The 16,038-nt window shown below is 44.5% G+C and overlaps 1 protein-coding gene across 6 annotated transcripts in view; it reads right to left on the bottom strand.

Annotated features, from left to right (window-relative positions):
- The window catches only part of LTBP1 (latent transforming growth factor beta binding protein 1), a 406,971-nt gene that overhangs the window by 351,968 nt on the left and 38,965 nt on the right, over positions 1-16,038 (bottom strand). For all 6 annotated transcript variants that reach the window (XM_044261743.1, XM_044261746.1, XM_044261745.1 and 3 more), the window contains one exon: positions 9,896-10,193. In XM_044261743.1, the coding sequence (XP_044117678.1) occupies positions 9,896-10,193 (298 nt within the window). The remainder of the gene's footprint in view (positions 1-9,895; positions 10,194-16,038) is intronic.

Below are 16,038 nucleotides of genomic sequence, written 5' to 3'. Positions count from 1 at the left end.
CAATTGGCCCCAACTGCTTATCAGGGGATTCACGTGTGTTTCCATCCCAGTTCCACCAGCAACTGCAACAAGTCCTTGGACAACTAATTCATTCCCGGTGCACAAATTTATTTCAACACAAAATAATCCTATGGGGAATTCATTATCAGGCTCAAGGGCTCCGGTTGTATTGTGGAAGGAAGGGACATGCCTGGCTCTTTCCCCTCTCCTCTACATGTCTGCCCATCCCTTTCTAACCGCCCCGCACCCCCTACCAAGAGCACTGCAATCAGAGCCCCCAAGCCACTTGTCTAGTGCTTGGGGCTGTTGCATGCCAAAAAGTACTTGTTTGTGACTGGTGTTGATTTTTCAATGCCAGCTCCACAAGGCTAAGGGCATAAGGAGAACCAGGGCCCCTCCTGCTTCCTGGACAGCTCTAGGCTCTTGGTTTTTCCCTCTTCCAGTCACCACGTGCCTGAGGGTGCTGGTCCCAAGATTTCAGAGAACAGTGGGGGCTACATTTATTTCTTCAATCTATGTGAAATGCTTAAATTTAACTTTTATCAGAGTCATAAGGTCTAGCTATGTTATTAATGGAAGGGTGCCTTGATGATTACTATCCCTTGTGACTATGGTTCACTCTTGAATATCAGGGAAGATCACAAAAACAAGGCTGAGTCCTTAAGAAAATATTCTGGAAGTCAGAATAATGGCTTTAGCATTATTACCAAAATAATTTTACCAAGCCCCTCAAAGATGTCCACATCCAGAACCTGTCAATATATTAGGGTACCTAGGCAAAGGGAAATTAAAGTTGCAAATGAAGTTAAGGCTGCTTATCAGCTGACTCTGAGATGGGGAAAGTTATCCTGAATTATCCAGATGAGCCCAATATAATTACAAGTGTCCTTAAAAGTGGAAGAAGGAAGAGGCAGATGAAAGAAAACTGGGGCAGCATAAAACACTGAAACGACATCCTGATTTCTACCAATGAAACTGGAAAGCAAATTCTATCCTAGCACCTGCCCTTTTTTAAAAAATTATTTTTATTAACATATGATGTATTATTTGCCCCAGGGGCACAGGTCTGTGAATCATCAGGCTTACACATTTCACAGCACTCACCATAGCACATGCCCTCCCCAGTGTCCATAACCCACCAGCCTCTCCCTAACACCCCACCCCTCAGCAAACCTCAGTTTGTTTTGTGAGATTAAGAGTCTCTTATTGTTTGTCTCCCTCCCAATCCAATCCTGCTTCATTATTTCCTTCCCTAGCCTCCAAACTCCCTACCCTGCCTCTCAAACTCCTCATATGAGAATTGTCTTTCTCTGATTGACTTATTTTGCTCAGCATAATACCCTCTGGTTCCATCCACATCGTTGCACACCTGCCCTTTTTAACTGCACATTTTTGAGTTTCCAATTCCTTATGTACCTTTCACCAGAACTTAAACCCAGCCAGCTGCTGGTTCTATCTCGAAACTACTCCTGGCGCAGCCTTCCTCATGGGACTCAGTGGGGTGCAGACAGGGCAATGCACAAGTCACCTCCCCTCCCCTCCCTCTCCCATCCCCATCCCACAGTTCCGTCCTCCTGCCAAGTCCCACTCAGGAGAAAAGGTGCCCTGCTTCCAGGGCCTCAAACACCATCTCACCTCAGCATTTTCCCTAAGTGCTGACAAACAAAATAGTGCTGACCAACAGATGATCCTAATATGAGCACACACTGTACAATGGCTCCTAAAGTCCTTCTCAAACCTTGACAAGGTTATGTCCCATTGGGCGTGTTTCTCTGATGAATTCACGAAGGTCATCTTCTGGAATTCCCACACAGACCCACCTCCACAGCCTTATTCCCAAGAATCAAAAACTAGAAAAACTCTAAACATCCAGTAGTCTCTGGCCCTGGCCCTGTGAACCCCAGCCGCACACAACCACACGGACCAATCTGAGACATAACAAGGGGTGAAAAAACATGCACTAGATGATTCGTTGATAGATATGCTGTTGAAAAGCTGGATTTCTGGTGTTAGACGTCAAGACAGCAGCTCCCTCTGGGAAGGAGGGAGACGGCAGATCTAGGAACACGGGGGCTTATGTGGTTCTGGCATGTCCTACTCTGACGTGGGTGATACTGACAGGAGCATGTTATCACTTTGGGATAATCGCTAGGCTTAATGCACTTTTGATTTGTAGACTCTATGTACGTGATCTCAATTAAACTTCAATTTTTTAAGTTTAAAATACACATATAAAATGATAAAAGCAATCACTGGTTCAAACTATGAGTTCTCAACCCATCCCTACAGTGTCATAAAACATACACTAAAATCCTTGGATTGAGCTCCTTTTCATCAACTTTCTGCCACTCTGCCTTTTCTCCCACACCATCACGTAGGATCAAGACCTTCATTGCATAGACAGGTTAGGTGGATCAGACACAACAGGAATGCAAAGTACTCTGCAAAGCATTCTGGGCTTTACAAAGGCAAAGAGCATTATTCCAAGGGCAAAAGGTAATTCCTTGCAATACAAGTAGGTATTCATGAGACAACACTCACACAAGAACTTAGACCTTATTTTTTTTCCTCTAGGAAAAACTAAAAAAATGTATTCAACATTTATCAAAGCCCTTCTGTGTACTATGGAGGTAAAGAGATGAAAAACTGTGCAGTGAGTGTTATGATAACAGGGGGTAGAGGAAGCACAGAAAGGAGTCCCGTGGGACGATCAGCAGAGTAGGGGGTGAGAGTCAAGACTGAGCAAGGTCCCCTACCTCTAGGTTGAGAGATCATTTGGGGAAACTGCCCATTCAAGTACTGGCCATTTCCTTGACTTCTTTCATAAGTTTAGGTAAGATCCCAATCTCAATGTTTATGCTACAAAAAGTTTAAAACTTCTCCCCAAAGTTTTAACTGTTGGTGTAGTTTGGGGTTTTTTTATATTTTTCTTATTTATTTATTTATTAGAGAGAAAGACAGCGTGAGAGGAGAGAGGTCAGCGAGAGAAGCAGACTCCCTGCTGGGGAGGGAGCCTGATGTGAGACTCGATCCCAGAACTCCAGGATCATGAGATCATGACCTGAGCTGAAGGCAGTCGCCCAACCAACTGAGCCACCCAGGCACCCTGTTGGCGCAGTTTTATAATGAGGTTCCTCCCCCCCTTTCAGGGTAGCATGAGGAAACCCAAATAAAGGGAAGGCGCTTACATTTCATTGTTGTTGTTGCTGTTAAGTAGGAGAAAGTACTGGAAAGAAAGAACATTATACTAAGCCCCCCAAGCTTATGGATATCATGGCATATAATTTTGGGGTTTGGGCTTTTTTTTTTTTTTTTTTAAGACTCACAACCACAGGGACAGGAAGGTAAGAACGGGGCAAAGATAAAGGACAGCACAGCACCCTCTTCTCCCCAGCACAGATACCACTCAGCCCTGCCTCCTATCCACTAACCCATGGTAAATGCAAAGTATTGAGTTCTCAAGAACTTGGAAAGTGGAACCCATCGTGTCAATGTGGATTCTAAAGGGCCTTGCCTATATTTAGAAAATATCTGGCATACTATGAGCTCACTTGATAAATATAGAATGCATTTGAATTACTCCTGTCTTTTAAAAGAACATTGGCTCATTTGGTTCCTTTCTCTTCACCACATCCCTGGGAAGAAGAGAATGAAAAAGAGGGAAAGTTAATGCCCTTAGATAAATGCAGTCCCCTCACCTGAACTGAGACTAGACAGGATTTTTCCAGGGAAACTAACTACCATCCTCTCTAACATCAGGACACCACAAGATGATGAAAATAGCCATCATCAGGGAAGAAAAAAAAGATGGGACACATGTGAGCTCCCCAGATAGATTTGACATCCATATCCTGAGTGAAACCAGACTTCCTTCTCAAGCTCCAAGAGAGGGGACTGGGTACAGTGTCTCCCGCAAAAGTGCTTCCTCTTTATACCGTAGAGATAACAGCTCCCACTTGGCAAAGCAGCGGTCATTTGTACCAACCCTCTCTAGTGACAAAAAGACTCAGCAGCTAAAGACCGGCCCTCACAACCCCCCCGTGTGGTTCCATGGTCAGTGCCTATAACATCCATCATGATTAACAAGGATAAAGACGACATTTTATGCAAGTCCAAACAGTCTCGGTGAGCAACGCAGAGGACTGACAGCAAACTTTTATGGGTCACTTCAATATATATGGGAATAATGATACTGACAGGTGATGAAAAAGTTCTGGAACACTGAACAATTTTGAATTTTGCTCCTTTGTGGAATCTCTCCACCACAACTTATAAGCATTAACACCTTTTTGCATAGAGGACAAAAGACAGACACTAGAGGTGCACGGGTGACCTAACAGTGGCAATTCTCCGACAAAGACATTGAGAGCCATATGCAGATAACATCTATAGGATACGCTCTGAGAGTAACCCGAAACGTTAACACGGAATTTCTCAAGGTCAAAAAGAAGTTCAAAGAATCGGAAGTGGCGGCCAAAATCTGCATACTGGAGGAGGAAGCATCCTTTGGTCTTTTCTTTAGTTCACAGAGGAGCTGTGATGTGGCCTGCCAAAACTGGAAAAAGGAACACCGTAATAATGAACACCTTCCACGAAGAGCACGAATGAAACGACCATCTACAGCAGCGACTACTGCCAGAATGCCCTGGCCGGGGTCTTTCAAAACCCAGAGCTCAAGTGTCCTGCCGTGAACCATGGACACCCACCTGCTTTTCGTCCCTGACAGAACAGAACAGAGAATGATCCTGGCTATTCACCCATAAAGCTCTGTCAGGGACCATTCATTCACTAAGGATCAACCACTTCAAAGACCTTGGAGACCCATGATATTACAGAAGAAACCTTCAAAAACAGCAGGATGGGAAGACCTCCGTATCCCTCCTTCCTCCCACAGTCCCAAGCTTGGATCACACCCAATCCTCTTCACCTCTGCCTCCCACATTTCACGCCATGCCAAGGTTTTTCACGTACAGGCACTCCTGAGTTCACGTCCTTCCTCACACCTGTTTCAGAGCCATCCTCCAGTGACCTCTCTGGCTAATCCACTGCAGACACTACAGCCAGATTAATTTTCTAAGGCAGAGAAAAAAAAAAGAAAAAAACCCACAACGTTCCTTCCACTTGAAATTCTCTCTTGGTTTGTTCTATCATTGTTGTTACAGAAAATATCAAAAATAGAGCTCTGTGAGAAACCCCCAGGGACCCCCATCATCCCCCTTCAATAATTATCCCTTCATGGCCAATCTCACTACCTGTACACCTCAACCCACTGAATAATTTCAATCAAAGCTCAGACGGTGGGGGCGCCTGGGTGGCTCAGTGGGTTAAAACCTCTGCCTTCAGCGCAGGTCATGATCCCAGGGTCTTGGGATCGAGCCCCACATCGAGCTCTCTGCTTAGCAGGGAGCCTTCCTCCTCCTCTCTCTCTCTGCCTGCCTCTCTGCCTACTTGTGATCTCTGTCTGCCAAATAAATAAAAAATAAATAAAATCTTAAAAAAAAAAAAAGAGTTCAGACGGCATGGGATTTCATCTGCAAATTCTTTTTAACATCATTCTCCTTACGGAACTATGTTTTCATCACAGCCCCCCAATTCAACAATCATCCTTTGCTACCATAAGTTTCAGGTCAATGTCAGCATTTTCATGATTCGCCTATACGTCATTTTTTGCTTTTATTTACATTTTTTTAAAAGATTTTATTTATTTGACAGAGATCACAAGTAGGCAGAGAGGCAGGCAGAGAGAGGAAGGGAAGCAGGCTCCCCACTGAGCAGAGAGCCCGACGCGGGGCTTGATCCCAGGACCCCGAGATCTCGATCTGAGCCAAAGGCAGAGGCTTTAACCCACTGAGCCACCCAGGCGCCCCTACATTTTTTTTTTAATCAGGATAGACATAGGCCAAACATTTTTATAATTAGCATGTTTCTTAAGCCTCTTTTAAACTAGTTTCCCTCTGTATTCCTTTCTCTTTTTTTCTATTTTGCTTTGTATAAATTTTTAGAATTGTTTTGTTAAGATCTTAAGTGTTTAACTTGGTTTTTCAACCAATTCTTACAACCTTTTATTACCACTGGTCTACATCTAGATCAAGTTCCAATCCAATCATATCCTAAATGTGGTCTTTTTTAAATACGTCCTAAAATTCTTTGATATTTGTCCCTTCAAGCAGAGCAACTTAATTTCACTCCCTTTGAGGGTACATCTGACTTAGACTCATTCCTAATGAGGAGAATACAGTGGGAGTGAAGGTGTGTATTTTCAAGGCTAAAGACTACAAAGGCTCTGTGGCTTTCTCCTTGCTCTCTCCAGCAGGGGATCCCTGATTGTGGAGGGAGCCAGCGGCCACGCTGTGAGGACCCTCAGGCTGTTCTCAGCTCCATGCTGAGAGGAAGGGAAGCCTCCTTCTTTTTTTTTTTTTTAATTTATTTATTTTCAGAAAAACATTATTCATTATTTTTTCACCACACCCACTGCTCCATGCAAGCCGTGCCCTCTATAATACCCACCACCTGGTGCCTCCTTCTAACAGCCAGGGGAGTGAGTAAACTCCAGCCCTAGTTGAGCCGCCCTTGTGGAATGGAACCTCATGAAAGACACTGAGCCACAACTCTCTGGGGTTCCTCACCTATAGAGACGGTCGGACAATAAATGTTTACTGCTTTAGGCTGTAGAGTTTTGAGGTGATCTGTTTTACACAGCAGGGGCTAAGTAACAGCACACACCCTTCTTCAGGGTTCATGCTCTCACTTCCTTCAGGCCTTTGCTTGAAGGTCATCTTCTCAGCTGGGTTTTCCCGGAGAGCCTATTAAGATCACCAGAGCCCCCACGCCATCCTACCCCGCACCCACCCAGCACTTCTGGCCCCTCACTGCAATTTTCACCACAGCAATTGTCATAATGGTTTAATTACGCCAAGTGCAATTGTCTCCCTCTTTGGAGACCGTGAACTCCAGGAAAGCACACACTTTGTTCATCTGCTCATTCTGTACCCAGCATGTGCGGTACTTAGCATGTGCCCAGTTTAACAGCTTGGGGAATAAATGATCAAGACCAAAGGGCTTCAGATGCCACAGAATGAGTAGAACACTAAATACACGTTTTGATATTTTAGCTATCTTTATGTCTACAAGCACCTCAAGGGGGCTTAATCAATCTCCTCCCTCAGTAGATTAAAATAACACAAAACCTTGAAACTCCCCTAAAGTAGGCAATCTTAAAAATAAATAAATAAATAAATAAAAGCTAACTTAAGAATTGTTACATCTCCCAAAAGCAGCAGAAATTGGTCCCATCGTATGTGTTCTTTGGCGGTTTGATTAAATAGGGTTTCAGGTGATTCGGTCATTACTTAAAATCATCCACGGGCCAGCTGCCCCCCCACCGCCTTTGTGTCCCTCGAAAGTTATAGCTCATCCATCATTTCAAAAGTTCCTTAAAAGCAGAACTGGATCGTGTACCTCTTAGTACCCCTTGCAGTGCCCAGCTAACAGGGCAAGCTATAAAAGTTTATTAAGAAACTGTCAGAATTGCTAGTGCCTCAGGCTATCCCGTCTCCTTACCCAAAAGCACACTGGAGGCACACCGATGCACACACACCCTGTAACAACATCAGGGTAAAAAGTGTCTTCATTCAGCAGATGAAGCCTCTGAAGCAAATTTATCTACTGACTTATTTTTCCAAAGCCGTGTTTGAGCTGAAACCTTAGCCACCTCTTTGACTCACAACATTCTTGTCTAAATTATACGGCTGCTACCAAAAAAAGAAAGAAAAAGTTCCTCCTTTATCTGACTTCTGACATATGGTTCTTACTAACAACCTATATATACACATCACAGAGGGTCAAACTGTAACAGGAGACGGTGATATTCAAGATGAATGCTATCGCTTGTAAATTACTTCACAGTTTATGTAAGTAGTAATGCAAGAAAAAAATAATTGCAATGCACGGTAACCTGACTCTTGATTGCCAAGGCATGGTTCTACACGGAATTGTTGTTTTTAAGATCCAGACCAATGCTGGAAAAGAGATGTCTAGCTAGGAGATCATCAAAGCTTTGTTTCATTTCAAAGACACACAGTTCCATCCACGTTCCGGCCCAAAAAAGCACCATTATCTTTTTAGAGAAAAGGTCAGTAAAGCACAGCTCACAGGCCAAAGCTGGCCCACAGCCTGTTTTGGTATGAGCCACAAGCTAAGAATTCTTATACACTTACATTTTTTTAATGGTTGAGGGGGAAAAAATAAACAAAAGAAGAATATGGGGTGACATGTGAAATTTATATGAAATTCAAATTTCAGCGTCTATCAATAAGTTTTATTGGATCGGTCACACCCGTTCATTTACACGTCGTCTGTGGCCACATGTACAACAGCAGAGTTGAGAAGCTCCAACAGAAGCCATCACAAAGCTGAAAATATTTATTACCGGGCCCTTTGCAGAAAAAGTTGCCACCCTCTACTTCAGGGCACGGATGTGAGTCCTAACTGCCTCTATCTACACCCTAACATGTGTGAATATTATCCATTTATTAAGGGTTACATATTACATAACCACTCTGTACAGCCTCAGTTTCCATATCTGTAAAATGGGGTTCATCATAGTACCCACCTTATGGGGTCCCTGGGAGTTGTAAATTCAGAATACAGGCAAAGCACTTGAAAGAGTCCCTGACACAGAGTGAGCCATGACTACGGATTCGCCGGACCTGCCAATCCTTGTCGCGGGCTGCGTTCTCCAAAGGAAATGCTAGCAACATGGTCAGCTTTCCAACTAGCCCCCGCATCTGCTTATCACGGTAGAACAGAAGGACGAGAAAAACGAAAGAAAAACAGAACGGTGAGGAGGGAAGAAGAGAGAGGAAAAAGTATGAGGACCCCACTCAGCTGGGACAGTAGGTGGCCTACTTGAAGGGGAAGTATAAATTAGGGTAATTTCATCTATACTAGCAGATTAAATAACTCCTGTGGGCTGCCTGGATACCAGGCACCATGTGGAAGCTGTCTCCAGGGGGGGAAAGTATTCCAAATTCCCAGCAATGACTTACAAATGAACCGCTGGGTCAAGCCCATTTTCAAGTGGAGAACTTCCTGTATTTTACATTCCTAGACAAATGACAAGTGAGAGTTGCAGTACATTCTGTGTCTTGTTATCCGTGTCGAGGAGCTAATTAGAAGGAAACAATGGACATAAGGCCGCTGGGCGGTGAGGAGCTGTTCCCTGGCGGCTCCGAGGAGGGCGGGGATAAGCAGTCTTATCCAGGAGTCCTCATTGTGTGCAGAATGGCACTTACTTCCAAACGCTAAGAAAAAACCACGTTCCCATAAATAGAACACAAGCTCATTCACCAAAAATGGACCTGGGTGGCAACTGGGACGTAAACATGGTGTTACTAGAAGAGACAGTTAACCTGCTACCGAGGTTGAGAAATGCTCTTTCCCAGGGTTCCGCTCACTTGAATACCTTCTCTGGGCAGCGCGGCGTTCCTGCCATTGCCATGTGCCTTTGCAAACTTCCCTCCTGCTTCTCTTCTTAAATTATTTCAAAACTCTAGACACTTCCCCTATCCCGCTAAAAAAGAAGAGTTTTTTACCTCACGACTGCATCACAAACAGCTATCTTTGTTACCCTTGTCTCACCTTGATTCCCCTAGTCCTCTCTAAGGCTTTGGTTTATGTTTATGGTCAGTCTTCCCTGCAGAGGCTAAACACACCCACCAAATATGTTTAAGAGACTTGATGTGTCAACCTTAAGACAAGAGAAGACGTTATTATCCAAGGGATTTCAGCAAATTGTGCAGAACAAGCAGAGTGACTGAAAGCAATGCATCCAGGACAATAATGACTGAAAGCAATGCATCCAGGACAATAATGAAGGTGCTCCTGAAACACTCACTGAGAATGAATCTGCTGGGACAGTCCCACTGAAGGCTTCGGCTTGAGGGTCAAGGTCATCTGGGCCACCGGACTGACTCGTGGTAGACTGTCTGCCTTCTTCAGTGAAGTGCGCTTTGCTGCTTGCTCAGGTGGGACCCAGGAGGAAGCAGCCCCGGGACTCTGCCCTCCAAAGCCTGGTGACGAGGTGTCCTGGGCAGCTATGGTTTCACAGGCTTTGCCCTTGGTCCCCGGTTTACACACACAGAGTTGAGGCCGGAGACACATCCCTCCATTCTGGCACGGTGGAACACAGCTTGCTGCAGAAAGACAACAGAAGACATGACTTTGAAGAAAAGCTTTGTAGGGGCACCTGGGTGGCTCAGGGGGTTAAAGCCTCTGCTTTCAGCCCAGGTCATGATCTCTGGGTCCTGGGATCGAGCCCCGCATCAGGCTCTCTGCTCAGCGGGGAGCCTGCTTCCCGCCCCCCCTCCTGTCTGCCTACTTGTGATTTCTGTCAAATAAGTAAAAAAATCTTTAATAAAGAAATGTTTTGTAGACTTCACAAATTCTTCCAAAGCCTTCACATTAGCACCAGTATTTTCCCCCCCAAAAATAAAAGTGTATTTAAAAACATGATGAAGGGGCACCTGGGTGGCTCAGTCAGTTAAGCAGCTGCCTTCGACTCAGGTCATGATTCCAGAATTCTCGTATCGAGCCCCACATCAGGCTTCCTGCTAAACAGGAACCACTCCCCTGCTTGTGTTCCCTCTCTCACTGTGTCTTTCCGTCAAATAAATATATAAAATCTTTTTAAAAAATTAAAAAAAAAAAACACGATGGAGGGGTGCCCTACTGGCTTGGTTGGCTAAGCTTCCAACTCTTGGTTTGGGCTCAGGTCATAATCTCAAGGCCGTGAGCTCAAGCCCTGTGTCAGGAACAGGATTAAGGTTCTCTCTGTCCCTCTCCTACCACCACTCACACTGCCTCTCAAAAACAAAAAATACTTTTAGACAAAGCAAGATGGCAGTGACAATGATGACGACAGCTCCTGTTTATTAATGACGTTCTCTGTGCTAGGCACTGTTCTCATGAGGTATCGACAAATTTAATCCCCCTGCAACTGCTGTAAGTAGATGTTTTATTTTGCCTATTTAACTGTTGGAAGAAACAGACACCCAGGGGTTATGTAACTTGCCCAACGTCACACGATTGTGAGTAAACAGTAGAGCTGGGAATTGGATCCAAGTGACCTGGCTACAACATCATCATTCCAACCACTCTGTCACAGTGCCGCTCAGAGATGCATCAGAAACACAAAGGGGAAACTTAAGAAAATGCTTTGCCCTTCTTCTTAAACTGTGCTCTGTGTCAATTTTAGGTATCCAAATAAGACTCAGCAAAACAAACAAAACAAAACAGAACAAAAAAACAAGTTCCACCTCCAACCCCCAAAGTTGCAACAGACTTCATCTGACATAAGCTATCAGAGCTTGGAGTGACTGAGCAAATGTAGCCCAACCCACTTTCTTGTTTTTACAGGGCAGAAGGATGCACAGATTGAGAAGGATCCAACATACACTTTCATACTTTTGTTTTTAAAAGCCAGGGCCCTGTACACCATTCCTCATGTTACAACGGGAGGCAACCAAAAAGAAATGAGCTCTTTATCTCCTATCCGATAGGATGCACGTATTCCGAATCACTGACCTGAGGTAAGCGGATTTCATCGTAGGCAAGGTACTAGAGTTGTCTAGCGGTTACGGACTTAAATTTTATTAGGTGTATTAGGTTGATGTTATAGGCTGATGGACAGGATTCCTTCAGTTTCTTCTTTATTTGTCCAAATGCTCTGATTTACGCCAACTGATTTTTTTATCAGTCCACTTTTAACTTTAACTCTTGGTCCTGAGGCAGATCACACTACAAATCTCTATAAAATTCAATGCCGGATTCAGACCACATGAATTTTTACAAAATAGATGAGGGACATGAACCAGAGGAGGCTGAGTTATGGAGAAGCTGAATGACCAAGACCTAAAAGCCCTTCAACCTCCTGATCCTCTATAAAAAAGAGAAGATACTTTTCCCATTGTCGTACAATATGATTCATATTAGTTATAGCAAATAATAAAAAATGACCATCAAGTGTCAGAATACTAGGCTGACAAATTTTCCAAAAGTGGGAAAGGATTCTTAAAAAGCAAAGAAAAATGCAGTCAACTCCTTTGATGACCTTGGGGAAAGTTATTTAACTTGGCCTCTGCACCTGTACGTGTTTGGGGGCAGGAGGAGGGCAGTAACTGCTTTTTTCTAAAATGGTCCTGAAGAGCTCTTACCAAATTAGGCTTCCAGAATGCAAAGCCCAAAACTATGAACTTCCAGGGTTCAGGATTCTAACTTATCAGCATTTTCTTGGCCAACTGATGACCACTGGGTCCCTCCTCCGCCACGGTTATTTATGGAATGTCACAAGAATGGAAATGGGCTCCACCCAGAGAGAACAGAAGTAGCCACGAGGGAGAACAGGACGGGGCTTTCGAAGCTGCGCCTGCACCAGAGATCACCCCCTAGGCACTCTGACGTACACATTCTCTTCATGCTTTCAATTAGAAACATGTTTCATTTGAACATCTGAGAATGATTTCCGCTTCTCCTCCCAACCAAGGTGTACTGCAAATGTCCCCTCATCTAGCAGGAAGGCTGCACAGAGCAGCTGACAAACGCTGGTACCTAGATAGGGGCCAATCGTGTAATCTTCCAAAATACCACTGAGAATATACAACAAGAGCCTGCCTTTAGGAGGAGGATGTGGATGGATCGGAAGTAGTAAAGGGTAGAGATCTTTTTTAACTCTTCAAATTTGGTAGAGTGTGGGAGGCAGGGAAAAAAATTTCAACAAATTTACTAAAAATGTTCTACTGTAAGAGAAAGAACGTGTTACATAGTAGTGTTTCTGGATACACTATCACCCTTTTGCAGTAAATGTTGAAAGAACAGCATGGAGAACGACTAGAATGTTCTCTTCCACCTACCCCAGGAAGGCTCTAGAAGCAGCTTCCTGGAGCACGCAGACAGTCGGGGCTGGCTCAACCTGGGGCAGGGAGTTCGGGGGACACAGTCCCTAACTGCCAAGATAACCCCCTCACCTGACATGAAAAGACAAACAAAACTCATGTCCTGCAACCACATTTTATCAAGCCATTTTTCCTCGGAACTGGGACCTCACGCAGGCGTGGTTCTTGCTTCCCAAAGCGTGGTGCCGGGACCAGCAGCCGCCTGCGGAAGCCCTTGAGAAATGCACATTCTCGGCCGCCCCGGGCCCACGAATCGGAAACGCCAGTCCAGCAGTCTGACTGTCTTCTACATGAGGCAGATGCATGTCAAGTGTGAAAACCACGGACAGGCATACAGTGTTTCGAAACTGACACTCTTCCACCAGCCAGTCTTTGAGGATTTTTTTTTTTAATTCCACTATCATTAGCATACAGTGTTATAGTTATCTTTTTTTTTTAAGATTTTTTTTTAAATTTATTTGACAGAGAGAGATCACAAGTAGCAGAGAGGCAGGCAGAGAGAGAGAGAGAGGGAAGCAGGCTCCCTGCTGAGCAGAGAGCCCAATGCGGGGCTCGATCCCAGGACCCTGAGATCATAACCTGAGCCGAAGGCGGTGGCTTAACCCACTGAGCCACCCAGGTGCCGCAGTGTTATAGTATCTTCAGGTGTAGAGTATAGTGGTTCAACAATTCCATACATTAGGAGGTATATTTTTATAAGGGCAAATTTGGTGTTTGCACACTACAATTGCATTTATTTTATTGAATTCTTGCTGTGATAAATGTGTTTGTTTTACATTGTTGCCCTTTTATTTTTAATGCAAAAAAATTTAAAAACTCTCCCTAGGACCAAATTCCCAAGATGATTATAGGTCCCTTCCAAAAGTTTATTTGTCACCATTTACTTCCAATGTAAAAATCTGTAGGCAACGTAAAAAAATGGTTATTCTAACCAAGGCGCTCAAGTATGTGGAATATTATAAATAAATGTTACAGAAGCACTTTAAAAATACTTTTTCCACCAGTGGATTCTGCATTGGCCCAGCCAGAAGTGGTTCAACACAATGAGTAAACACTCCATCAAGATCTTACCAGCAGCTTGGGCCTGGGTTCTCAGGCTTAGCTGCCCATTAGAATCGCCTGGGGAGCTTTTAAAACTCTCAAAACCCAAGGCTAACGCCAGGCTCTGAACCAAAATCTCTGGGGGAGGGGCTCAGACATCAGTTCCGGTTTTAGCTTTTTGCTTTTTTAAAGTCTCCAGGTAATTGCAATGTGCAGCCAAACTTGAGCAAAATCCTAATCCAGACTTGCTGACAGACTGGGTTTCGTAAAATGCAGCTCTTTGGACTTTTTCTCCTTCATTCAAAAGCTTTCAGCATTGTTAGCTGCCCATGAGACACATTTAAGACCCTCTACACCTGCCCCAACCCCCTTTCTATCCCTACTGCCATTGGCCCGTCTCTGCAGAAGCCCACCACTCCTTGCTTCTGCACACGGTGCCCTGTCCTAAAACACAGGCCTGCAAGCTCGGACTTGTGCAGAACCTCCTCCTTCTCTCTGAAGTCCTGCCCACTCCTACCACAACCTGTTCATCGCCCAAACTCCCACCCCCTCCCATCATTCCTATCACAGTCCCCATGTACGGCCGCACATCATTAACCATCTCCCGACAAGTTCTCTCATTTCCCAAACTACATTATCTGCTGAGGTCAGGTAATTGGCTCGTGCAGAACTTTCTGCAGCCTGGAACGTCAGCTTTAACTGCATCTTGGTCAACTAACTGGTGTGAAAGCAGCACCACTCCTTTCCAAATTATGCTGCGATCTGAGGACATCTGTAAAGAATCCGTAGGCTCCTAATCTGTTATGTTACAACCGTCTACACCTCCGGACTTCATTTGCATGTGGCATCTTTGATCAAATCTCCAATCCTCCAAAGACGTTTTTAAACAAAAATCAGTATTCAAATATACTCTGCTAATGTAGAAGATCTGTAGTGGCATTTAAACAACATGCGCTTGGGTGCACCTGGGTGGCTCAGTCAGCGAAGCCTCTGCCTTCAGCTCAGGTCATGATCTCAGGGTCCTGGGATTGAGCCCCTCCTCCGGCTCTCTGCTCAGTGGGGAGTCTACTTTCTTAAAGAAACGATTTCAGAAGCCCAATGTATTCCAAAAAGAACTCTGAAGGGATGCGACTCTCCGAAACAAGCTGGTGAAGGACTAACAGAAGAGAACATCACAGTGCACTTACAGGAAGAGCCATGATAAGTTACTAAGCCTCCAGTGGAAAATCATGTTAAGGGGATTAGCCTAAGAAGTTCAGATGAAAACCAAACAAACAAGACCTTCTTTGAGGAGCCTACACGTGGAGATGGTTCGGAGACCTACAGACTGTCCTCTGAACCTTCACCGGCAGGTGAAGCTGCACCGGCAGAGGGGCAGAACACCAGGAGGCCAGGACCTGTAGCCAGCAAATCCCCAGTCCTGCCCCCACCAAAGTCAGGACATTCAGCAGGGTCCCCAGAATTAAACTCCTTTAAAGAGGATAGCAAGGGAGGTGTGTGGGAGGTGGGCTAGATGGGTGACAGGTATTAAAAATGGACACCTGGGGTGCCTGGGTGGCTCAGTGGGTTAAAGCCTCTGCTTTCGGCTTAGGTCATGATCCCAGGGTCCTGGGATGGAGCCCTGCATTGGGCTCTCTGCTCAGCAGGGAGCCTGCTTCCTCCTCTCTCTCTCTGCCTGCCTCTCTGCCTACTTGTAATCTCTATCAAATAAATAAATAAAATCTTTATATAAATAAGTAAATAAATAAAAAAGGACACCTGATGTGATGAGCACTGGATGTTGTATTTAAGGGCTGAGTCACTGAAGTCTACTCCAGAAACCAATACTGCACTGTAGTTTAACTAAAATGTTAAGTTTAAAAAATAAATAAAGAGGATAGGAAGACTTCAATGTTAATATCAGGCAAGAACAGTACATGAAAGGAAACTAACACACATATCAGTTAAGAACACAGATACAAAATACCTAAATAAAATATTAGTATTAGAAAAACAGAAGAGCAAGCAGAATTCCAGAAATACAGGATGGCTTTAATGTCAGCAAATC

The sequence above is a fragment of the Neovison vison genome, chromosome 8, assembly GCF_020171115.1.
Source record: "Neovison vison isolate M4711 chromosome 8, ASM_NN_V1, whole genome shotgun sequence".
NCBI lineage: Eukaryota > Metazoa > Chordata > Mammalia > Carnivora > Mustelidae > Neogale > Neogale vison.
This window is presented reverse-complemented; position numbering and strand designations above follow the sequence as displayed.